The sequence below is a fragment of the Penicillium cataractarum genome (assembly GCF_028827025.1).
Source record: "Penicillium cataractarum strain IBT 29864 chromosome Unknown utg000001l, whole genome shotgun sequence".
NCBI lineage: Eukaryota > Fungi > Ascomycota > Eurotiomycetes > Eurotiales > Aspergillaceae > Penicillium > Penicillium cataractarum.
The window spans coordinates 5,340,677-5,364,939 of NW_026622737.1; the positions used below are offsets into that span (position 1 = coordinate 5,340,677).

The 24,263-nt window shown below is 52.3% G+C and overlaps 9 protein-coding genes across 9 annotated transcripts; 5 read left to right on the forward strand and 4 right to left on the reverse strand.

The window, feature by feature from the left end:
- Positions 1 to 64: 64 nt before the first annotated feature.
- N7496_001894 (DUF3712 domain-containing protein) lies at positions 65 to 1,290 on the reverse strand (the record flags this gene model as incomplete). Its single annotated transcript, XM_056694825.1, has 4 exons — positions 65 to 376; positions 444 to 565; positions 628 to 1,046; positions 1,136 to 1,290. The coding sequence occupies 4 exons, from the start codon at positions 1,288 to 1,290 to the stop codon at positions 65 to 67; spliced, it is 1,008 nt and encodes a 335-aa protein (XP_056561554.1).
- A 2,741-nt stretch (positions 1,291 to 4,031) lies between these two features.
- On the reverse strand, positions 4,032 to 6,386 carry N7496_001895 (tetratricopeptide repeat protein; the record flags this gene model as incomplete). The annotated part of the gene is made up of 3 exons (XM_056694826.1): positions 4,032 to 4,176; positions 4,233 to 6,199; positions 6,243 to 6,386. 3 exons carry the CDS (start codon positions 6,384 to 6,386, stop codon positions 4,032 to 4,034), a joined length of 2,256 nt encoding a protein of 751 aa, XP_056561555.1.
- Positions 6,387 to 8,490: 2,104 nt separating this feature from the next.
- N7496_001896 (uncharacterized protein) lies at positions 8,491 to 9,530 on the forward strand (the record flags this gene model as incomplete). Its single annotated transcript, XM_056694827.1, has 2 exons — positions 8,491 to 8,940; positions 9,123 to 9,530. The coding sequence occupies 2 exons, from the start codon at positions 8,491 to 8,493 to the stop codon at positions 9,528 to 9,530; spliced, it is 858 nt and encodes a 285-aa protein (XP_056561556.1).
- Positions 9,531 to 9,822: 292 nt separating this feature from the next.
- Positions 9,823 to 11,395, reverse strand: N7496_001897 (DUF1776 domain-containing protein; the record flags this gene model as incomplete). The annotated part of the gene is made up of 4 exons (XM_056694828.1): positions 9,823 to 10,662; positions 10,718 to 10,881; positions 10,953 to 11,295; positions 11,363 to 11,395. 4 exons carry the CDS (start codon positions 11,393 to 11,395, stop codon positions 9,823 to 9,825), a joined length of 1,380 nt encoding a protein of 459 aa, XP_056561557.1.
- A 761-nt stretch (positions 11,396 to 12,156) lies between these two features.
- N7496_001898 (metalloendopeptidase WSS1) lies at positions 12,157 to 13,506 on the forward strand (the record flags this gene model as incomplete). The annotated part of the gene is made up of 2 exons (XM_056694829.1): positions 12,157 to 12,440; positions 12,492 to 13,506. The coding sequence occupies 2 exons, from the start codon at positions 12,157 to 12,159 to the stop codon at positions 13,504 to 13,506; spliced, it is 1,299 nt and encodes a 432-aa protein (XP_056561558.1).
- Positions 13,507 to 14,445: 939 nt separating this feature from the next.
- Positions 14,446 to 17,453, reverse strand: N7496_001899 (snoRNA-binding rRNA-processing protein DIP2; the record flags this gene model as incomplete). The annotated part of the gene is made up of 3 exons (XM_056694830.1): positions 14,446 to 17,062; positions 17,125 to 17,379; positions 17,437 to 17,453. The coding sequence occupies 3 exons, from the start codon at positions 17,451 to 17,453 to the stop codon at positions 14,446 to 14,448; spliced, it is 2,889 nt and encodes a 962-aa protein (XP_056561559.1).
- A 175-nt stretch (positions 17,454 to 17,628) lies between these two features.
- Positions 17,629 to 18,932, forward strand: N7496_001900 (actin-related protein 2/3 complex subunit 2; the record flags this gene model as incomplete). The annotated part of the gene is made up of 6 exons (XM_056694831.1): positions 17,629 to 17,690; positions 17,790 to 18,318; positions 18,381 to 18,522; positions 18,590 to 18,690; positions 18,755 to 18,803; positions 18,853 to 18,932. 6 exons carry the CDS (start codon positions 17,629 to 17,631, stop codon positions 18,930 to 18,932), a joined length of 963 nt encoding a protein of 320 aa, XP_056561560.1.
- Positions 18,933 to 19,389: 457 nt separating this feature from the next.
- On the forward strand, positions 19,390 to 21,102 carry N7496_001901 (uncharacterized protein; the record flags this gene model as incomplete). Its single annotated transcript, XM_056694832.1, has 1 exon — positions 19,390 to 21,102. One exon carries the CDS (start codon positions 19,390 to 19,392, stop codon positions 21,100 to 21,102), a length of 1,713 nt encoding a protein of 570 aa, XP_056561561.1.
- A 1,271-nt stretch (positions 21,103 to 22,373) lies between these two features.
- N7496_001902 (PP2C family serine/threonine-protein phosphatase) lies at positions 22,374 to 23,662 on the forward strand (the record flags this gene model as incomplete). Its single annotated transcript, XM_056694833.1, has 2 exons — positions 22,374 to 22,897; positions 22,984 to 23,662. 2 exons carry the CDS (start codon positions 22,374 to 22,376, stop codon positions 23,660 to 23,662), a joined length of 1,203 nt encoding a protein of 400 aa, XP_056561562.1.
- Positions 23,663 to 24,263: the final 601 nt, after the last annotated feature.

Here is a 24,263-nt window from a genome sequence, read left to right on the forward strand (position 1 = left end):
CAACACTCCCCCCTTCACAACCTATACAAATCACCGTAACATAACCCTGGTCCCAGTCCCTCGCTTAAAGCTTAATTCCAATCTCCGCCAACGCCTTAGTCACGTTCAAGCTAACGGTGAGATTATTCGCGGCCAGCGCCTGCGTGAAATAAGGCAGTTGCTTGCCATTGTACACGCTCGAGTTACCGGTGATGGTGAAGGGCACCATGCCGTCCTTGTACGGGTTCGAGCTGGAGGTGACCATGGTGATGATGGCGCTTTCGTTCACGGTGGAGGTCATCGGGACGGTGTTGTTGCCTGGTTTTAGGACGAGGTTGTCGAGGTAGGAGTAGCCCATTGGGATGCCTGCGACGGAGAGGTCGAGGGTGACGTTGCCCTGGACGGAGTAAGACGGATATTCTACTAGAATCGGAGGGGTTTGGGGTTTGGGAGGGACTGGGTACCATGGTGATTGTCATCACGGAGGGGTTGGGGATGTAAACGGTGCCGTTCATGTTACGGCCGTTCTGGGTCTCGAGCAAGATGTGGAAGTCGGTGACGTCGAAGCCGTTGAGCTTGTTCAGACCTGGATTACATGTTAGCATCATACACACACCTTTCCCGATACACACAGCCAGGGAAACTTACCCTTCATAGTAACAGTCTTGTTATACGTAACCGTCGTCTTAGGCAAACCCCCCTCCTTCAATCCGGGTCTACCATAAATATTCATCTCAACCTCCTCATTCAGCATAACAGCCTGCGCAAAGTCACCAAACGCATCCGCATTGCTCAGATCAACGACCTGATCCACATTAACCTCGGCGCCATCCTTGGACTGCACTTCCGGCACCTGCACGGAGGTGAATGCGGACGCGGCGCCGAGCAGGGAGACTGAGGCGAGGAAGGAGTAGATCTTGGGGTGGTAGGAGCTGTGGGAGCCGATGACTTGGGTTTGGGTTAGGTGGAAGGAGTCCGGGGTTGGGTCGGCGATGACCATGCTGGTTACGTTGAGGGTGGAATCGTTGACTTGGCTTTGGGCGATTTTGGGGTATGCCACGTAGACTCTGTTATATTGTTAGAAAGGGGAGTGGTCGATGTTGGTTCATGCGAATTGTATAGAAGTCGCAACGTTGAGGTTTCGGAAGGAACTTACACAGGCAAGAGGATGATAAGAAGAACCGCGATGAAGATGATCAAGTGCACCCACCACCACTTCTTGAAATGCGCACCCAAGCGTGCGCCGAAGCTGCGCTTGGCTGGTGGCAGGGCAGTGGTAGTCTCCATCTCAGTCACTCCTGTCTTTGACATCTTGTCTTGCAGTGATAAATCCCGAGTCTAGATCATACACCAGTAGTTGTTAGTATAGATTCAAGCTCCAAACTCCCATCCAATAAACAGCCCCATTTAACCTAAAGCCACACTTTCAAATCCGCCCAACATGGACATACCTTAATAATTTTGATCCAGGGCTAGTCGCGTGTAGTCGATATCAAAGGACAAGACTAGACAAACGGTAATAGAAACTACCGAAAGCCTCAGGCGCAAAGAGCAACGGGTCGAAACGAGCGACAAGAAAGAGAGAAAGGGAAGAAGAAGAAAGGGAAGAATTGACGGATGTCAATAAGGTAATAATAGGAAAATACCCACAGCTCTTAGTACAACAGCCGGTGCAGCCGGGCCAACGAGGGTAGCATTTACTTTATAATTAAATTCAGCGTCGGAATACCTCCAGTCTTGGCTAGGTCGCTAAAGGCGCGGCGCGGTTACTAGGCATCTAGTAGTTATAGACTTACATATGCTAATGATTTTAGAACGAAATTAGGGCATCCTCGGCGGGCATCACATGTCATTCAAGATACACGATGTAGGTTTGTCCAAAGGGGTATGAGAGAGATGAGAAATTTCAATGGACCAGGCAAGATCTGGTCTAGTATGGCGCCGCGAGTGGGGTACAGGGCGGAGGTAGGACCAGGTTTGATGGAGAGTGTATTTCTTTCTTTCCGCTGTTGGGTTAGCGTGACCCTTTGTTTTTTGGCCCTGCCCTGCAGACGAGGTTTGTTAGTGGCGAGAATGATAGGCTGGTGGACTTTTATTCCTGGGGAGAGGTCGGAGAACTCGGGGTTGTGGGGGATCGTGTTCCTGGATTGAGTTTTTGTTCTTTCCAAGGTGCTGGTAGAGTATAGCGGAGACCGAGTAGTCGTATTCAGCGCTGAAGGTTTTCTATTTTTTGTTATTGCTCGGTGATGTGCAGTGTCGATCGGATGATCTTTCGATCTCCATTCATAAAAGTATGATGATTGATAAACTAGAGCGTTTCAGATTGAGTTTGTAAGCCGTCGTGAGTCCTGCTAGACAAAATAGCACACTGCCACTATACGAGCAACAGCAACACACGAGGGGCTGGTATTCGCCTCCCTAGTTCGCGGCCAGCGCATATAACTTTGCCTCGGGGCGCCGTAAACTCAAGAGATTGATCAGCTGCAGAAGCATGTGCAAATGCAATAGAAACTGCGCCATGGGGACCGGGCGCCGCCGTTATCCCTCCAGGATCAGGCTCATCTTGGATATCTAGTCCGCGCCTCCAACGAGTCAACGACTCACGATGCAGGACCGCGAATGCTGTACGACAATGACCCTGACCTGTGTTGGTGGGGCACCCCCCTTCTACCGTTGCACCGACCATCCGGGGTCAGCCTAGTTGACGGTTGGCCATTGGCTGCCCGTGAACCTAGCTGCAGCGGGGGCGCTCGCCAAGGCGCCGTGAGCGACGAGTCGGCTGGGGAAGATGGGGCGGTGTCATGTTAGCCTCCGGATCCATGGATGTCCGGTGTTTTTTGGAGGGGTCTAGGGTCGCGTATTGCCCTTGTTGTGTGTAGTGTAATTTGGTAGGGTCGTGGGTAGCGTGCCTAGCCGTTAGTACTGCAGTAGGCGAGGGGTTCGTGCCGAAAGTGTCTTGGAGGTCTGGCTCTAGAGCGCGTTGGGTCAAAGGTCCGGGGTACTAGACTCACGGGGGGAATTCTCCACTTCTTGGGGTAAATTTGGGGGCAGAATATAAAAAGTGGGAAAGGACGACATAAACATTTCTGAGATTAGTACTACTCTACACAGCAATTGTAATTGACTATAGGTTTAATTACAGCACACGGAAAATGTTGCACGATACGAGCAGCTTGAAACCAGCCGATCCGAGGAATTTCTCGATTAGATAGATCACCAGCCCTTCAGAGATGGCTACACAATGAAACCAATCAAAACCACCTGTCCAACCGGGTCTAGCCGGGTCCAAGAAGAGCTCGATGATCGATGGCTCATCAAGTAACAAATAGATAATGACACTAAGCAACAAAGAATGTCCACGCAAAAAACACGGCCTCGATTTGAGTCATGACAGGTGATTGTGACTTCTTGCACGATGCACCAGGTAAGTCCGCCGAAATGAAATCCACATAATGGACGAAAAGTAAGAATGAGAAGAAGGAAGAATGTCCAAAAAAAAATGATAAAAAAAAGGCGGAGGTCAGCCCCACGAAAAGATATGGCCAAGAAAGGAAATTGGGGGTGTGAAACGAGAAGATCAGAAAGAATTCGGCGTTAAGATCCGAGGATAGAAGAAGATGGAAGAATAAGAAGAACAAATCGAAGGGTATCCACGGAGAATTGAAAGATTATGCCCGCGAGGTGAAAGGAATCAACGATCCATCCACCATACTCGAGAAGAAGCTGCCCAGGCGGCTCAGGTAAAAAGGTGGGGGGTATGACAGAAAAGAACAAGTAAAAATGGGTAGTAAATGGCAAGAAATGAAGAAAGGAAAAAAAAAGAAAGATATCAAGGAGTGTAAAGTAATCAAAACAAATGACTCAAAATAGCACTTCAGAAAATAAGGTTTGAAGCAAACCAAGTGTTTCAGCTCAGAACGCTCTACAAACGCATTGCTTCGAAATGCAAAATGAATGCGGGACAGTGCCTCAGGGGGCGATATGCAAGTCGCACATGTCAAAAGACAAGGATAGATGAGATTGGAGGGGGGGTTCTATGCATCAGAGGCAATCTATGCCTCGGGAACAGACTTCTTCCGCTGGAAGAGACTGCGAGTGCGCGATTTGCTACGCGGCTTCTTGTCACTGCTGACAGTTCGTCCGCGCGCGCGTCCACCACGGCGTTCATCGTCGGGCATGTATTTGTCCTTGTAGATCCTGTGAATAGGTTAGCGAAATCGCAATGTCAAGCGGGGCTGCTTGTGAATACGTACCAGCTGTTTCCAACCATGCTCATACCCTTGGACTCAGCCTCACGATAGAAACGCGCAGCCTTCTTCATATCCTTCTTACAACCCACACCCTCGGCGTAGCAGAATCCAGCTTCCGCCATAGCATCCACATCACCCCATTTGCCGGCAATCTCAAAACATCGCAGAGCCAAGGATTTATCCTGCTCGATACCCCAGCCGTTGAGATGGCTGACACCCAGCTCGTAAATACTAAGTGCGAACTGGGCCCGATACGCCTTTTGTAACTCCTTGGCCTTGGAAGCACCTGGAGCGTCGGGGTTCTCGAGCATCTCCAAGCCAACCGAGTCAACAGCCTTGCGTAGCCATCGCACACCTTCTTGCTGGTTAGGTCGCATGCCCCATCCATGACGGCAGGCAAGCGCATAAAGCAGCATACCAGTGGGGTTGTTCTGCTTCGCAGCAATGCGCAGGTGGTAAGTTGACTCATTCAGCGAGCCCGCCTCGTGCAGCTCAATACCCTTGGTGACATGATCGTCAGCTGTGAGGGCGGTTGAGGGTGCCTGGGTGACCTGAGTTGTCGCCGTCTGTGGGCGAAGAGTACTAGCCGAGTCTGCAGATGAGACGGTCTCATCCTTGTCGCTAGTCCTCGGGCGAGTAGACTCGGTGGATGGTCGGGGAGGCCGAGGACTAGTAGACTCAACGGATGGTCGTGAAAGCCGAGGACTAGTAGGCTCGACGGATGGTCGGGGAGGTGTGACCACAGGAGGAGCAGGGGCGGGTCTGGGTGGTGAAATGGGTGCCGGAGGTGCAAGCTTAGTCTCAGGGACTGGAGCGTGGGACAGAGCTTGGGACGGAGACGGGGCTGGAGCCGAAACCTCATACATGGAATGAGGCTTGGGCGAGTTGTCCATGCGGGGATGTGAGGGGGGTGGAGTTCGAGCCGAGCGTGGCGGCTCTTCGGAATGCCGGGGTGGAGAATTCTCAAACAATGGCTCTTGCCATTCGAAATGAGGTGTTTGTAGGCCAGCGAAAACGACCGAGTCTCGTGAGACCATGCGGCCACGCGGCAGTGCATATTTGGCATACACATACGATGATACCGCAGAAGAAGGCTCTCCTTCCTCTGCGTGGGTGGCAGCAGCCTCCTCAGTCGCCAACGGCACCAGGATTGGCGTCGGCTTGCTCGGCCGGTGCATATGATGCGACTGTTGGTTCCACCGATGCTGGTGCTGTTGAGTAGTAGTGGCTGGGTTCGGTTCGGAGGTTGCGGATGGGCCTGGGGCGGACAGGCTGGTGCTCGACCGGCTCAATGGTCGAGAGAAGTTGAAGGAGGGCCGAGGGAGGTGGCCAGTGGCGGAGGTTTCCGAGCTCATCGATGGTGAACGAGGGTGCATCCGGGCGGGATATGTAGACATAGGCGAGTACGGTAAAGACACGGCACTGCCCGAAGACAATTTGCGCGGTTTGGAAAACGTCGAGCCAGCGTTGGAGCTACTGTAGTCGTCATCCGAGCTCTCCGGGTTCACTCTAGCGCTACTTGATGGGCGGGAATGCGGCGAGACTGGTGGCGCCAGGGTGCGCGGAATATGGAGTCGAGATACCGAGTCTGTAGACGACTCGCGCGAGGGGTCGTCCATCGCGTTGCCCGCCGAACCGCCCTCTGCGCCGCTGGCTAGGGACGGATCATCTTCAGGTGATTCCGCACGGGGTATATCGTAGATACTTGAGCTGGGCCGCACCATAGTCGTCCGCGGGGTGGACTCATCATCGTACGAGTCGGCATTACTACTGGCATGCGAGACGGAGCTGAAACGGGGGTGCTCCGAGACGGGTCGATACTTGGGTTCTTCGAAATCCGGGTGTGCTCTCAACGTCGGCTTTCGTGTAAGACTATCGACCTGAGACTCGCTCGATGGGGCGCGAAAATAGCCGGGACGGGGAGTAGACAGCGATCGGGCGACGCTCGAAGGGGGAGTCGGCTCATGCGCCTGTCTCGTCGTCGGGATTCATCCAATTGTTTAGCGAGAAAACGGCCTTGGGCGGCGAATGCATCCAGGGGCGACAGCGCGGGGGGACTTCGCCGTCGTAGTGTTCGATGCGCGGAGATGGCATGCCGCTTCGCAGGGTGTCGTGGGAGGTCGAGCGACAGTCGCTCAAATTCCCGCGAAAGGACATCGTGGGGAGAGAAGGCGGTTCAAAGCGTCGGTAAGGGCTCTGATCAAATGTTTACGTTGGTCGTCCGGTCTTTCGTTCTCAGTCGATAAGCGCTAAGGGGGGCGGTTGGAAGTTCGGGGTGGTCGAAGCAGTCAGATCATCCAGACTGGGTCATTCAATCCACACACGGGACGCATTGGAGACGAAAGGGTTCAAGGTTGAGATAACACGTCAAACGGGCTGAAAGTTGAGCGTAGTTCGTAGCCTCGGTCGGAGGGAAAGGAAGGAGGAGGGGCTAGATGGAATTCTTTGGGCGGGGGGGGGCGATGAGGCCAAAGGAATGACAGCCCTGAAAGGATGGGGGGGGGGGGAATAAGATCAAAAGTCGCGAGAGATATGAGACATGGAGGAGGAGAGAACAAACAAAAAATGGAACGGCAACAATGGGGTGCGTCACAGGAGAAGGGAGAGAGAGAAAAACGGGCGAGGCCCTGACGATCCCAATTGCAAGAGGAGAGTGCAGTCGTGGTCAAGAAGGGGCGCCCCGTGCACTAGAGTGGGCAAACAATGGGCTCCACTGCTTGTTGCTCGCCAGTTATTATTTATTCTCGGATGTCGAATAATAATCCTCAAAGCCAAGAAGAATAGCAAAGGGGAGAGGAAAAGACAAGTCGTCTGTCCATTGCCAGCTGGAATGATGATCGAAAGGGCCCCAAGCAGGTGACTGGGCTGCATGAGCATGAAAGTGAAGTCGCTCAGGGGGTCGCCAAGAACGAAACCACTTCCAGAACGGACTTGACGGACTACAATCGTCTCCTCTATTGACGCCATCCGGGGTTCCTGGTTCCTGTTATAGTTCCGACAGTCTTGAAGGTCTGAAGTGATGGGTAGGGTTTATGGACTTCTATAGGCTCAACATTGATATGATCGATCTGACGGATATAGCTCCGTCCAATGCTTAACGATGCCAAACCTACTTACTGTACAATAGTTACAATGACTCGAGGGCATCCATGATCAGCCTTCTAGAATCTCTCGTCCCGTCCCCTATTGACGGATGGAGTCTTCCAAAAGGATATTCGTGGCCCCTCTCGTTAGTTAACTTAGCCTCTCCCCACACGGTTTCATGATGGTCTCCTCAAGGCGAGTCGGCCCAGTTAGCCACAAACTCTCGGGCCCACGCTGGTATTGCTTGCGCCAATCGGGCCACGGTGGAGGCCCGTTTCTTTATTTGGCTCGCGTTCTGCAGTTTCCAGAGTTTCTAACTTTCTACAGACCAGACGGAGAGGTATGTTTCTCTAGAGTTCAACCTAGGAGTTGGTCGTCTTGTCTGAATCAAGGATTAGCTTTCGATCAATGTGATATATTCGCAAGATATAATGTACTAGTTTAACCTGGCTGGCTTTTTTAACAATTTAGCCTTATAAATAGAGTTCCTACCTGTTATAGGACCACACGTTGTGTTTACTCCATTCTGAGGACAGATCAACTGGTCGCCCTACTCCTGTACTATCCTCGAGACTCGATCATTCAACCCTACTCCTACCATTTTCTCTCTCCCTCACGAACAATTAGGCGCTCTTCCAATCCGGCCCCCTTCGATCGGAGACTGTTCCTATTTCAGGAGGTTTCAGCCGGCCACAGGCCAATCCGAAGCTCAATGGTTCTGGCAGCCGTGGGGGGTTCTCGCCTTAGTGGACAATACTAAACTGTTTCCAGTATTTGGTGGTTGAACTAACTACAAACTACGTCGCTAGAAGCAGTAATTAACCTATGTAGTGGTCGCAACGGACGGCCTTTTAAATTTTTAATCAACGCTAAGTACGGAGTACTGTAGGAGAGTTCTCGTGGTGTGCGTCGGACCAACGTAAGCCCCGTCCCAAAGCGACCACGGCTGAGCTTCACTCGACGTTTATAGCCAGCAGAAAGAACCCTTTCTACCTCCATTCTGTCTGCGCCTCCATCTGCAGTCTGTCTGGGGGAAGACACTGCCTCGGTGAATAAATCCTCATATACAATACAACCCGCCCTCGTCGAATCTCAACCCCTCCCATCCTCCACTATCACCAAACACCCCCGACAGCCACGCATTCAACCCTCCGCGCCCAAAAAATTTCCTCAAACCATGCGCCGCCCCTCCTGCCTCTCGCTCTTCGGAGCAGAACCCAACACGGACGCCCTCCACCGCTTCGAAACCTCCTGGCTCCTATCCCCAACCATCCTCGCCGGTCTGCGCGGCCTAATCGCCCTGTACATCTTTACCACGATCATCGTCATCTGGGCCTGGTACGGTACCCACGATGATCGCATCGCCATCGGCCAGTCCTTCAGCTACTTCACTTGGTTGACGTACTGGGGTCTGGGCTTTTACCATCTCTTCGCTGCGATTCATACGGCTTGTTATGCGCGGACGGGCCGCTCTGTGCTGTTCGATCGGTGGCCCCGCGCTTGTCGTGCGCTTCATGGCTTGTTGTATGCGACGATCACTACGTTCCCGTTCTTGGTGACGATTGTCTTTTGGGGGATTTTGTTTAAACCGCCTTTTTATAAGGAGACGTTCCCTGGTTGGTCGAATGTATGTGTTTTGTGTTTTGTGTTACTGCGTTGCTGCAGTGTTCAATGTCTTCAGCCCTATCGCAAGGAACCCGTTTCTAGCTCCCGTGCGAGGCTGCATGTTACACCCCCCTTACATTTCCTCGGATCACATTTCCCCAAGGTTGAAGAGACACAGCAAAAGCTAACAGGAAAACTAATTAGATCTCCCAACATGGCCTCAACTCGCTGTACGCCCTGTTGGAAATCATCCTCCCAACGACAGCACCACACCCCTGGATGGCTATCCCCGTTCTCATCCTACTGCTGGCGTTTTACCTGTGCGTCGCGTATATCACCGTCCACACCGAGGGCTTCTACACCTACTCCTTCCTCGACCCAGGCTCGCACGGCCAAAAGAGCGGTCTCGTCGCAGGCTACTGCTTCGGAATTCTCGCTGCGATTATCATCATCTTTTTGATTTCTTGGTCGCTGATTCGTCTGCGTGTCTATCTAACCGCTGGCAAAATTAAGCGCGCGGTGCGGGATCCTTTGCGTTGTCAGGATGGACTTGGCGGTGTTGCGACGGGTATGCGTGACTCGTCGATGGAGGTTAAGCCCACGCCGGTGTAATTGGGGAATACCGGTGGTCGGGTGATGATTTGAGAATGAGGTGAAAACTTACATAGCTTACCATTGACGAAGCTTAATCGTTGATGTTCTAATGTCTACATGGTGTATGTTAATTGGATGAACCAATTCGGTTGGTGCTATTAGAGAGAAGAGTATATGTCGATAGTATGTACAGAGTAGCGTAGCTCGGTCATGCTTTCCAGGTATTAGGGTATGGAGAGGGGTCACTTTTTCAGTCTGGGCAGACAGACGGAGGAACAGTCAGCTTGAGTGATAGAACAGGGGAGCCAGTTTAGACACGCTCCCAGCTGTTCTCACTGCCGCTGCTGGGGCTGCCCGCTCCCACGGTCTGTCCGCTGCGGTAGCCCATCATCAAGCCCACCAACCCACTGGGCATCCAGTCGCCGATCAGGCTGTAAGACCTCGCACCTCGGCCTACATACAGGATAGGCTTTTTATGCGCACGACGTCCGAAGATGTTACGAGTCGCCGGTTCCAGGGCATCCAGCACAGCGTGATGAAGAACTCGCGCAGGGGAACCACGAATCGCAGCAGGTCCCGCGGAAGCAACGGGTCGCTGCTCAACGCTGTTCAAATACTGGGAGCCGTACAGCGCCCGCTGTTGCACACTCCACGCCAGGACTTCCGTGCCAGGGATGTGGTTCTGCGCATTTCGGTAAGACGGGCCCAGATCAATGTTTCCAAGCCGGAGCTCGACAACATCGACATTCCCGTTCTCGAGAAGACGGAGTTCTTGGCGGAGGGAGGTCGCGAAGCCTGAAATAGCCCGCGTCGTGGTGACTTCGGGCCCGGCAAAGGGTGCGGAAAGAGATGATGAGATGGATGGGTAGGCGAAGATGAGAGCGCTGCTGTTGCTGCGGAGGGTCAACAGAGGCAGGAAGACCTGTGCGGTGAGAATGGGAGAGAGGAGACGGGTGTTGACGGTGTCGGCCCATGATGAGGCTGGGATGGTAGCGACGGGGCCGGCAGCGAAGTTTGGTGATGGGACGATGATGACACCGCTCAGTTGACAGGTGTGCGGGGGCATCCCCGGGAGGGGAGACTGAGGCTGTGTGATCAGAGCGCGAAGCTCGTGGAGCGAGGGGTGGAGTTCGGATTGATTGGAAGAGGTCTGGATTGACGTTAGGATCAATATCTTCATGACAATGCTTTCAGCTTAGACGAACCGTTGTCAAATCCAGCCACAAAGCTTTGATATCTGCCCGGTGCTCGGACTGAACGATGTGTTCCTCCTCCGCAGACGATACAGTCACATATACAATGTATCCCCGGCGCTCCAGATCAGCAGCAATAGCTCGTGTCATCGGTTCATGCGGTGATCCGGCAACCACTGATACCATCCGTTAGCATCCCAATCTCCATGGCAGGTCTAGCCGGCTATAAAGCGTCCACTCAACGTACCAACGATCTCCTTCCGCGACCCATTACCCGCTTTCCTAGCCTTCCTCCGCTTGCTATTCAACCTTTTGTTTCCATACAACAAGACACATCCAGTACCAACGAACGCAACGATAGCTGCGGTCAACGCACGATGCCGAGTCATCCAATCGTGGACCCGATCAGTCAACCCACGCGGCGGCGAGCGCATATCCTGGGTGCGTAACGACGGTCGAACGGATGGAGGAAGCCATGATTGCTGTGCAAGGGTTTCTCGGATTGTGGCTGCTGCCCAGTCGACCTGGCGATCGATCGAGTCGGCGACCTGAAGCGAGTATCGCCTTACGTCATGCGGTATCGACGCGAGCTGTAAAAACACAACTTGTCAGTACTAAAGAGGGTTTCTTATCAATGATAGTATCGCTACCACTCACGTAGTCAAGGAAGAACTGATCGTCGCTCGTCATGGTGGCGTTTGGTAAATCTTGCAAGTGAAAAAGAAAGACGATAAGATCGACGCGGCCGATAAGTCGAGGGCATCTCCACTTTATCGGAAGATCACGTGCTGGTGTGCACCAAGTACTTGATGCGCTGTATGCAACGTGTACCGTGCTACCTACATATTGCAGGATAATGGTTGTAGAAGCTAGAGCGTCGAGCAACTTCATCTACGATATATTGATGAAATGCTGATGCTACAATCAACGTCTTCGCTTGTCTGCTGGGAATTGGTCGCAAACATAGTATATATTTCCCCACGATATCGACAGATTGAATACGTGGTCAACAAGAAAATATAGTAACCCTGAGGCACGAAAATTACAGAAGTTCTTGGTATAGGTAGTCTTTTATCCAAGAAAGTCATAGACACCTCATATAAAGCTAGCAGGACCACAAAATTTGGTAAAAGGCCGTTGTACGTAGTACCAGAATACTCACGTGACCTTGACAGCCTGAGGGTCAAGGCCAATACAAGGCCATCAACGGGGTTGATTATCAATTGCAGGTGCCACTGGTTCGCAGCAGCCTGTTTTCGTTTAGCTTACAACGCCTTTTTTTACCTATTCTCTATCATTCTTTGATATTCCAAATGTGTATTCGTTGAATATCGACATTTTGGACCGTCAGAGAATGATACCCTCTGGGAGGCCTCAGCCTCAGTATCGCTGGACCTGATCCAAGCCTCTCGTTCATCGTCACTGCGAGAGTTCATTCATTTGCTTTCAAAATGCGAGAACTAGACGCCCTAATCTCAGAGTATCGCCATGAGAAGAAACGGCCCCGCGAGGAGGAGGCCCTTTTTATCTTGCGCAAAGTTGCCTCCTTGGTCAAACCCATCATGCGCCAACGCGCGTGGAGAGTTGGCGCGTTATGCGAATTCTATCCCACGCAAAAAAATCTCTTGGGGTTGAATGTCAACCATGGTCAGAAGATATGCCTGAGATTACGGTATGCTTCGGATCAGCGGCAATTTTTGCCTATCGAACAGGTTGTGGATACGATGTTGCACGAGTAGGTCCTCTTGATGTGTACGCTGGCAAAACATTTCTGACAAAGACGTAGACTGTGTCATATTGTGCATGGGCCACATGACCGACAGTTTCACGCACTGTGGAACCAGCTTCGAGATGAGCATGAGGAGCTCGTCATGAAGGGGTACACTGGTGAAGGCTTCCTATCCCAAGGGAAACGCCTCGGCGGGAACAGAATACCGCTCGACGAAGCCCGCCGGCGAGCGCGCGCAGCTGCCGAACAACGAAAAACCTTGGCCAAGAACTCTGGCAAAAGACTCGGCGGTGCTCCCGTTCTTCGAGGTACAGACATGCGCAAGCTTCGCGCAGACGCTGCTCAACGCCGTATCGAGGTCACTAATGGATGTGCCTCGGGAACCGATCGCAGCGCAGAGCTTGCCGAGGAGGCTTCTAGGAATGGATTCAGGACAAAGGCGGAAGAGGATGATGCGAATGAACAGGCTATTCTGCAAGCCTTTATTGAACTGATCCAAGAGGAGGAGAGAGAGAAATACGGAGATTCTTATATCCCTCCGAGCCAAGAGAATCCTGCGGGTCCCAGAACGGGTGAACGATCCGAGATTGATTTGACTGGGGCGGTGGAAACCTCACAGTCAGGCTTTCCCCCAGAGCAGACGCCCGTCATGTCAAATTCAACTGCAGACAACAGCTCGTACGATTCGCCATGGACCTGTACGACTTGTACCCTCGAAAACCCACCAAATTTCCTATGCTGTGATGTGTGTGCTGCTGAACGGCCTGTTCCTTCAGTCGAAAAGCCCACCATCACGTCACGACAGGAAATCCCGGCTGTCCGTTCAAAACCAGAGCCTGAAAGATCGAAGAAACGAGTATTCCAAGTCGACGAGGCCGAAGAGAAGGATGAAGCCACACCCAAGGGCAATTTCGCTTTTAAGAACCGAACTCGAGCTTTGGACTCACTTGCTTCGATTCACCGCGATACTAGTAAACGACCACTGGGCTGGCTCTGCGACCAATGTGGGAGTTTTATGGAGAGCCAGTGGTGGACTTGCTCTTGTTGTGGAAAAATGAAGCCTTCATCTTGACCCTGGCTACCCTTGACCTGCGTATGGGAAATAGAACTCCTTATGAAAACCACGAATTAACGATCCGAGAATACACGAATTACCCTACTCTTTGTTATACTATACAATGTTCTATTGCACTTCATGTGCCCCGTACCTAGATCCACTGTACATCACGTGATGGATATGACATGACTAAGCACTAGCTCCACCACCCGATTATTTTTGCGGACTTTCGGTTCCCTCAATTCCTCTTTCCTGCATACGCGAGCTCCGCGGTTTCCAACCGACACTTTCCAGCATGGAAAGAGCCTAGTAATGTCCTAGACGCTCCATTCATGCTGGAAACTCCAAGCTATCGGTATGTCCATCTACAATTCATACTCCACGAACGAAGCGAGGGACGAGGGACAGCAAAAAGAACAACGCAAGCCGAAAAGCTTCAAATGATGAGACCTTATCAATGAACCGAATTTTTAGGAAGAGCCGGAAGAGGTATGGCAAATAGGGCCCAAAAGAGGATTCCGTTTGTCGTCGATGCTTATAATGGTTCTGCTGAAGGAGTTTTTGAGGCTTGCTGTTGCTGTTCTCTTGTCTACTCGCTGTCGTGTGGATGGGATGATGTATTGTGAGATTTTGTTACTAATGATATCTCGCTCTATAGATTTTGATTGCTTTTAGAGATGGGATATACTTGTTTATGGACGTGATTAGTGGACTTAAGGGTAGACTAGTACGAGAGGATTGGGTTGGTCACACAATAGAATTCCCATATGGATCAGAGCTATATTCAGAAACTATTCTAGTATGATACATCCCTTGATCTTTCTCTAAACTCCCAAGGATATAGAACTTTTTGTAGAACAAAACCAAACATGCAAGAATTTCCAGAAAAACAAGGTCAATAACTGACCCACAACGCCCATTGACATGCTCAGAACAATTCTCCAATCACCCCCACTAGGCGATGTTCCTGAATTGACGCTTCTTGCCAGTTCCCTTGGTCGCCTCTGCTGACGCGAAAGCCTCCTCATCGATATAATCCTTGGTGCTGTGCTCACGAATCTGGTTGCCAATGATCTGCAGTGCGGACAGGTTGAAACCCATCTCGTCCTTTTGGCGAGCCAGGACACGGCGCAGCGAGGCACGGATGCTATCCAGCATCGGGCGCATCATCTTGCTGGTCACGATCTGGCGGTGATGGGTCTTCAGCATGAAGAACAGCACGCGACAAGTAAGAGGCACGTTCCACTCGCGCTCAGCCCAGATGTTGAGGAAGGTGAAGAGCGAGGGAAGCTTGGAGAAGGGTATAACCAGGAGGGCATCTTGAAGGGCAGCGGCGGGGATCTTTTGCACGGTGCTCAGGACGTGCTGCTCAGCAGAGATGTTGCCCAGGGCGATATACGTAGGGTTGCGATCCGGAGGCGCAGCACCTGCTTTGGCGTTTCTGGCCTGCACTTTTCGCCATTCGCGCATAACCTCCAGGTCTTCCATGCCGAGATCCAGCGCTTCCATGATCTTCTCACCAGCCATCAGGGTGGTGGTAGTCTGCTTGCCGGCATCGACAGCCTCTGCCTTCTCGCCATCTTCATTATCTTCGTCGCGCTCGAGAGAGGCAGTAAGAGTGCTGTCATAGGCCTCCTCCATCTCCTTCTCACGCTCTTCCTCGAGGAACAGCTCCTCGTCGGTCTGCTTCCACACGCGGATGCTCTTGTCGTGACTAGCACTGACGATGAACTCGCCATCGTGGCTGATTGCCAGGGCCCAGATTTCTCCGTGATGGCCGCTGAGTTTCTGGATCTGCTCGAACTTGTCTCCATCCCAGTACTTGATCACGCGATCCTTGCTGGCACTGAAGAAGTTGTGACCGTTCTGTTCCCTGTTGGTGGGGACGAACGCTACTGCCATGACACTGTCCTCGTGGGCCAAGAAGGCCTTGTGGCAGTCACCAAAGTCTAGGCCCCAGAGACGAACGGTCTTATCGGCAGAGCAGGTGACAATCATTTTGCTGTCATAAGATATGTCCATGCTTAGGACCGGAAGCTTGTGACCGTAGAGGTTGAGGAAGAGTTTCAATGAGTCGACGAAGAAGACTTTGACGGTGTTGTCCAGCAAAGACACCGCCAAAAGACGTGCGTCGGGAGAGAATCGAAGACTGAGGATGTCGTCGTTGACCTTGAGCATTCTTGTGTGTACCAACTTGAGACGGGGTGTCGTGCGCTTGGTACCGGGAATCTCCTCTTGAACAACCTTGAACTCCCAGAACTTGGCTGTCTTGTCCGCACTTCCACTCACCATAGACTTGCCATCAGGGTGCACATGAAGAGACCAAACAGGACCATCATGAGCCTTGATTGTGTCGAGCAGGGTCGAAGACGCAATGTCAAAAACTTCCAACTCGCCGTTCTTGTTGCCAACCACCACAATCTTGTCACCGGGAAGGAAGGCAGAGCAGAGGGCATAACCGCACTCGAGGGTACGCAGACAGGTGCCCGTACGAACGTTCCAAATCTTGAGACTTCCATTTGATGCAGAAGCAAGCATTCGATCCTCCGAACTCAGTGCAATTGACCGAATATCTGCGCGGTGACCGGGAATGTCAACGGCGAGACTCCTAGTGTAGTCGGAATCCTCCTCATCCTTGTTCTTCTTGTTCGCCGTGACAACGCTGTAAGACTCCAACTGGTTGTTCGTCGTCGCGGCAAGAAGGCTGAGACCACCACTGGACTTGGTAGCCATCCAGTCAAAAGAGCGAACCTTTCCACCGGTTCGCACAATGACATGGGGAATGAAAACCTCAGTAACCGGGGCGGATGAAGGATCCTCGGTCTTCTCCTTCTCGGCCTCTTCGCCATCTTCCTTGCCCTCTCGCTTCGCCTCCTTCTCCTTTCTCCTCTTCAGCTTGCGAGCCATGGCCTTCTGAACTTCTGTCTGCGAACGAATACGCCAAACCTCAACCGATCTCTCTGAACCGTGGAAACCCACGTAGTCCGCACGAGGGTGGAAGCGAATGCCAGTTGTGCGATCCTTGCCATTTCTGTAGAAGGTACCACGGTCCGTGAGAATCCTCTGGCCTTCTGCGGCAACCTTCTCTCTCGAGATCTCCAGCATGACGCTCTCGTTAATCGACCAGACCTTCAGCTCGCCATCATTGCCGGCCGTAATGCAACCACCCTGGTCAGGCGACAGACCCAGACTCCAGCACTCGCCATTTGTTTGTGCCACGTGCGTCTCAATACAATGTTGCGATGCCAGATCCCACACCTTGATCAGCGAGTCTTTGCCGGTAGTCAAGAGGAAGCCGGCGTGTTCGCTGAGACCGGAGGCATTGAGGAGTTCGGTCGAGGGAAAAAGGAAGTTCAGAGAGGTAATTTGATCGGTATGTCCGCGAAGTCTGAAAATTCCGACTTCGGCAATCAGGTCCCAGAGAATGATATCGGTATCCTTGGAGCCACTGGCGAGGCGCACACCGGCATTGTCGAAAGCCAATTGGGTAACTGCAGATTTGTGACCGTTGAAAGAAATGATGATTGTGCTGGTTCTGGAGTCCCAAATACGGATACTACCATCTTCATAACTAGATAGAAGCCAAGCATAGTCAGTAGATGGACCGAATAGGTTTTGCGCTGGGGTATTTACCCGACGGCGAAGATATCTTCATCTGTCTGGCTCTGCGTGACCACCGTCACTTGTGCCCTGCAGGCAGAATCGCGCCAGCGGCCAAGCAATTCACCCTTCTTGACATCCCAGCACAAGACCTCTTCACTTGCGCCCACAATGGCACGACCGGCGCCCGTCTGGCGAGCAGCACCGGGGGTCTGCTCGTCCTTGGCCCAGATCGCATTAGACGACGCCGAGGCGATGAGCCCGAACGTCTCGGAGTGCTCAAATTTCCTAGGAGAAAACAGAGTCAGCTTTTGGATTATCACAATCCCAGGGAGTAGTACATACAAGTACGATTTCACCATCGTCGCAGGGTTGATGGGAAAATTTTTGGAGACTCCGATCTGCTATCGATAGCACAAAAATTAATACGGGCGGCGAGAGCGACCTGTCCGGCTCCCCCACCGCCCATGACGATCGCATAGGTGCCTCCCCCAACTCCCAACCTCGTGTCATTCCAACTCCATTGTGTCGCCCACCATGCTTCTCTTGGACTATCAGAACGCTTTGATCCAATCGCTCCTCACGGAGCGGTTCTCTGGGTATAATTCCCCTTGCCTAATTACCCGCCTCCTCACATAACCCCTCAATGTATACACGTCAACCCCCCTCAAGGCCCCCGAGCTAATGGTTGCCCGCAGTGCTGCCCCGGTTTCGATTGACCAAGTGGTCTCCGACTTTGATGGCGTGACCTTCCACCTTTCGACCCCCGAATCCAAGACCAAGATCCTTATCTCCATCAATGTGAAGTGTTTCAAGGAGCTCGTTCAGTACGGCGCCCAGGAGGTGCTGGAGCGCGAGTATGGACCGTACATTGTCTCGCCGGAGCCGGGCTATGATTTCTCAGTACAGATCGACCTCGAGAATCTTCCCGCAGAACAAGAAGCCAAGGACGAGCTGATCATGAAGCTTGCGCTACTGAAGCGGAACGCCATGGCAGCTCCATTCGAGCGGGCTTTCGATGAGTTCGCTAAGCTTGCGGAGGAGGCTTCGCGGTACACATCCGAGTCAGCGCCGCAAGGTGTGAAGGAGGGTGGAGATGTGATGGCTATTCATTACCGCGAGGAGGAAGCTATCTACATCAAGGCTAGCTACGACCGTGTTACCGTGATCTTCAGCACTGTGTTCCGGGAGGAGACGGATCGCATCTTCGGCAAGGTCTTCTTGCAGGTTAGTAGCGGAATTGCGATTGGAGAGGCTGCATGTTTGAACTCGGTGCTGAAATGTCATAGGAATTCGTGGACGCCCGACGCCGTGTTGTGACCCTACAGAATGCGCCCCAAGTGCTCTTCCGCAATGACCCTCCTCTCGAGCTCGAGGGTGTTCCTGGACTTAAGAACGCGGGCGAGGGCGAGATCAGCTACGTCACCTTTGGTGAGTGACGACGAGGCTTTGAGTTGTACAAGCCGAATGTACGGTGTCACTAATGATCGCGTTCTAGTGCTGTTCCCCCGACACTTGACACCCCAGCGCCGCTACGAAAACATCTCCCACATCCAGACCTTCCGTGACTACTTCCACTACCACATCAAGGCCTCTAAGGTATGGAAAGCGTATTCGATGATGTGCAGTTTCCCAACTTACATTGACTTACCTTCTATGATAGGCATACATCCACACACGAATGAGGAAGCGCACGGCGGACTTCCTTCAAGGTACGTCCATTGCATTGATCTACTTTATCATGTTGCTAATATTTCATAGTCCTCAACCGTGCCAGGCCCGAGAACGAAGAGCGCGAGCGTAAGACGGCGAGCGGCCGGACATTCCGTGTGCAGAGCTAGATTTCTTTTGGCCTTATGTTGATATCACCTGGAGGCGAGCGTTTACGAACCAGCAAAGCATTTTGATTATCCCGTCGTGCCTTTTTCCTTGGTAGTATTTCAAGCAGAATCGTATATTTGATCGGTCACTTCCTTGGACGGACCGAGATGAGATCTCAAGTGTTTGTGAGGGTTTCCCTGGTAGGCTGCTCTGAGACGGGCAGGCTATCGAGTGCTACTTCCTTCCTTTCTTGTCGCTGCTGATGCCTCATTCCTACACGAACTAGCCAGACTCGAACCTTCCTCCCTTTCCTTTCCTCTCTTGTCGTTTACCCTTCTCCTCATTCTTTTCCTCTACGACCCAACTCTTTCATCTCACACCTCATTTCCCCTGCTCCCCTGAAAGTGTAGACTGACTGCACTTTCTGTTACGATCAAACCAGAGAAGAAGAGCAAGTTCTCGGCCTGTGGGCGTACGATGAGTCCACAGAGTAAGAAGCAGTTCTGGAGCGCGTCGGCGTGGAAAGCTCGTCTGAAGCGTGGCAACAGTGCCCAGTCAACCACCAGCACCGTTGACGACTTTCTCTCCGCGCAATCCTCCATGGCCAGCAACCAGACTGGCCAGACTGACGTGGGGGAGGACCTGGTCGACGAGCAGACCGAAGTTCTCACTCGGTACTCGTCCTCGGTCTACTCAAAAGACGAGGACGGTTGCTCCATGGTCCTCCCCCGATCCGACGATAAGAAGGAGGACGTGGAGGGACACCACCTCGTGAGTTTAGCTTATCCACGTCTCTCACTTTTCTCTTATTTGCCCAATAGAAATTTTCGAAATGATACGTCGGAGCTAACTGACGTGAAGCAGATGTCGCCAAACCGACGACACTCTCGCCCGTACGCGGTGAGCAGTGGTGAGTGGGTGTTGGTGTCCACGTCCGACACTTCTCTGGGTTCAGTAGGAAGGGTCCTGTCCTTGGACGACCTGAATGAGGTGCAGCTCGCCTACTCATTTGAGGGAGTCCTCAAGGTCTTCATCAAAGTCTATGCGATGGCCAAAGTTGTGCAGGTTATCTTCCTGAACTTTGGTGCTGAGGTTAGTAGACCTTCCTCCCATTATTATAAGGCAACAAATATGTGTATGTGCCTGCATCCGCTAACGTTTCATATCCTTGATCAGCTTGACGACACTGAGACAGGCCTTTCCTATTGGATCAGTCGTGCGGAGAGAGAGGTCCGATCTGGCGAGCTTGCCATTTTGATTGAGATTGTGGAGAACCTCTTCTACGCGCTCTATTCCCGCATGATCATCGAAATGGCCGGCATCGAGCTCTGTGCTCTCTTCAAGATTGAACTGCGGCCCCCGACTGGCTCTCGACAATTCCGCCTTCCCGACCCAAACCACATGTACCGCATCTTCCTCGCCTGCAAGGACAACCTTGACAATTACAATGTCTGCGAGTTGCTTCAGGAAGGGATCGTGCACAAGTGGCAGGATGCTTTTGTTCGCCGCCTTGCGACAAAGGAGACCAAGAAAGGGTTCACCGCCGATGATATGCTAGGGTATCGTCGGTTCGCTCAGAACGTTGTCTCGGATCACCGTTCTGCATACCTGAGCAAATGGCGCTCCCTGGTCCCATTCTTCCCTTCCATTCCGAAAGAGATCCTCATCGTCATGTCCGAGAAATGGTTCACCGTTATGCCAAAGGCCACACCTCCTGACGACGTCCCCGCCTCCGAACTTCCTTTTATCAACCTCAAACTTGTCAATCCCTCGCAATGGGAGAAAGAACTCATCTTGGACCACCGGCTCGCAAGCATGGGCAAGCTAGAAGGCAGGTCAATTGGAGATGAACGTCGCGACGACCCCAAGATCCGACTCTTGTACTTGGCCAAGTGTCACAAGTGTATCTGTACATCGACCTGTCTGTGTTCCAAAGAGTGCACTCGTCACGTGGAAAGCGCCTGCCCATGCTCTGAACGATATGTACGCCTGATGACAGCTCGTCTTAGCAAAGATCCGGGCCCGTTTGATTTCTCTGCCCGTGCGAACACGGCTGCTCGCGCGTGTTGGGAGGGGCTCGCAATGCTTCGACGGGACGTTTCAGACGAGGCCTTCCTCCTCGAATGGAGCGAGGCTTTTGCAGTGTTTGAGTTGGAGATTCAGAAGGAACGTTGGGGTAAGCAGGCTTGAAGGGAGTGAATTATTTTTGTGCTGTTGTCTGCTGAGGACGAAGTTATGAGATATGCTGTTTATGAACAAAAGAGAATGATGATGACTGGACAGGATGGCGCAAATGGAGCCTTGGATGGGGATCAACATGCATTGATCACCCTAGTATCTTACTTGAAATCCAGGATCTACCGTTCTTTTTCCTACGATTCTATGACTGCCGTCCATAGATCTTAGCAGTCGGGCAACCGAGTCACCAAGTCAAGGAGAAACGTGCGGGCAAACCGTCAAGCGCGCGAGCACATCTAAATGCCTCCTCTGAGAGCCTCATCCACAACTGCAGTGACCCCACTACAGGGCACCTGGTATGTTACAACAATTCCTTTGACGGGGTTCTGATATTTTCTCAACTCTGTTGTGCAAGTATCTCATTTTAGATCTCGATGACGAGCGCTGAGCCTATCAGCAATCGCAGAGGCCCGTGGTCGTTAATGACGACTACCTGGTAGGTCTCGGAGGGAGATGAAGCTAAGCGGTCCAATTGAAATGATCGCCAGTATTCGAGAGGCTTGGATTTTGTTGAAGTAAACATAGCGTCGTTGGGGGGACTCCACCGAGGCTTGGGGCGTCACTAGATCTTGCGGTCTGCGGGGTTGTAGATTAGATACCAGATAGCCGTAGCTGGTGGAATCTGTTTACGAAATCCTCAATCAGTTCAACAAAATAACGTTTGACAGCGGTGAAAACCGGGGGCCTCGGCGGGAGTGGGTTGTCAGGTACGAAGCGGCGTTTTGTGTGTATATACTTCATGTTGTGAATGGAGTAGCCGCACTCGGCTTCTTGTGCCTCGGTCGTTTTCGGGGCTGCAATTATTGACAATAGTATATCCCCAGATATTCACTAGAGAAGAATAGCCAATTCCAGGGTGATCCTAAAAATATGCAGGAATATCTGGGAATGACCCTGGAGGAGTCATATCGCGGAGGTGGCCGCATCTTCATATGACACGCGGTACTGTGTAGAGCAGAGCACAGGCGTCGGCGCTGTAGGCCAGTGAAACTTCGCGATACCTCGATCGGCCCCGGTGAACGACGGCCTTGGTAATTTTTTCTTTCTCTGACAGAGTCATCAGTCATCTCTCTTTATCTTCCGTCATCGATCATCCATCTCCGACTTTCAATCTTCAATCCTCCCCTTCCCTGCCGGAGGCCATGACTTAACGGCCCCCTCCAGTGAACCCACCTTCCTTCATCCCTCTGGCCTTTGGTGCGCGGAGAGGCGCCCAGTCAGGGATGGTCACCACGGCAAGGGTTCCACCTTCACTCCTCTCATCATTATCATGGGCGATTAGACGGAATGCAGGAACAGCAGCCGGAGCTGGCGTGGGAGCGTCTTTACTTTTAAGTCGCAGAAACCCTTTGACCACCCCGGCTCATTCGGTTCAGGGTCTGGCCCACCGACCGACGGCACGGCGATTCCACGCGGCAGTGTGGCCCTCATACGGCGTCACGACCCCCGTCCCTGAGCGCCAGCTTCTCGGTCTCGCGCAATCTCCCTTTCGTTTCGATACGGGCTATGCCCTCTGCGCCAAACGACCTCCACGCCCGTTTCCTCCTCCTTTCTTATCGCCGCCGTCCTCGTCCTTTTCTGATCCCTTGACGACTCATTCACTTAGCCAGGATAAGAGATTATCCGTACGGGGCGAACTCGTTCGCGGTCTAAACAACGGAGATGATGCGATCATCGTTGCGGAGAACTTTCTGGGTGTGGACGACGGCGTAGGCGCCTGGGCGACAAAGCCTCATGGCCATGCTGCGTGAGTCGATCCCGTTACATGAACGCTACCTATACCTTTTGTATATGCTAACCATTAGGGCTTTTTTTTTGCTTCTTCTTCTGCAGATTATGGTCCCGTCTCCTCTTACATTTTTGGGCTCTCGAGATCGAGCGCCGAGTCTGTGCAAATGCGACCACCCTCGACCCTATCGAGTATCTCCAGACCGCATACGAAGAAACCATCCGTGCAACTACAACGCCGACTCAGTGGCTCGGCACGACAACCTCGGCCACAGCCCTCCTACACTGGACTCGCGAGAGCGACGGTACACAGAAACCTCTGCTCTACGTGACCAACTTGGGCGACTGCAAGGTGCTCGTCATCCGGCCGAGCGAAGACAAGGTTCTTTTCCGGACGACAGAGCAATGGCACTGGTTCGATTGCCCGATGCAGTTGGGCACGAATAGCGTTGACACACCGCGCAAGGATGCGGTCCTGTCCAAGGTCGCTCTGCAGGAAAATGATATTGTACTTGCGCTGTCGGACGGCGTGATGGATAACTTGTGGGAACACGAGGTGCAGAAGATCGTCCAGGATAGCTTGAAGAAATGGGATGACGGACACGTCCAACCCAATGATCAGGCCCCTTCTCCCGAGTTGACGGATGATCGCATGGTCTACGTAGCGAGGGAGCTGCTGAATGCGGCTCTAAACATTGCTCGGGATCCTTTCGCGGAGAGTCCGTATATGGAGAAGGCGATAGATGAGGGTATTGCCATTGAAGGTGGTGAGTTTTATACTTGAGAGTTCATATGCTTAAGGGTTGTATACTGATCGTGCATAGGCAAAATGGACGATATTTCCGTTGTGGTTGCGTCTTGTCAGAGGCGCGTAGGATGATCAGCATGATTATGACCATCAATCGACAATCACATAGTCTCACTGGAGACCTGGAAAGTCAGAGCATGACCAACGGGCACAGAAAGATGTCTGAACGCGTGGTCTGGGACTTGACCTGTACTTGGTGGTTCCACTCCCAACCGCTCAAGAGACGGGCGACAGTTCCATTACATACCCGGATTCCAGGATCTCAAATACAGCTGTATTGACGTTCCAAGCCTACCATCCTTGGGCTCGTCTCAATCTACGATTAGACTTGGATCCCGACCTGCCCTAACCGGGGGAACGTGGCCATGGTCAGACTGTCCACAGATGGACACGACATACATATATTGAAGGGGCATACACAGAAAGCTTGCACCCTCAACCTTACGACTCTACGAATCATTAATCTACTTAATTGCGAGTGGGCGGTGTTGATGGAACTGCGGAGGCTTTTTTACTTCTTTTTGCATAGAACAAGGTGTACCTTGGCTTTCGGATTTATTTCATATCTCAATTTCTC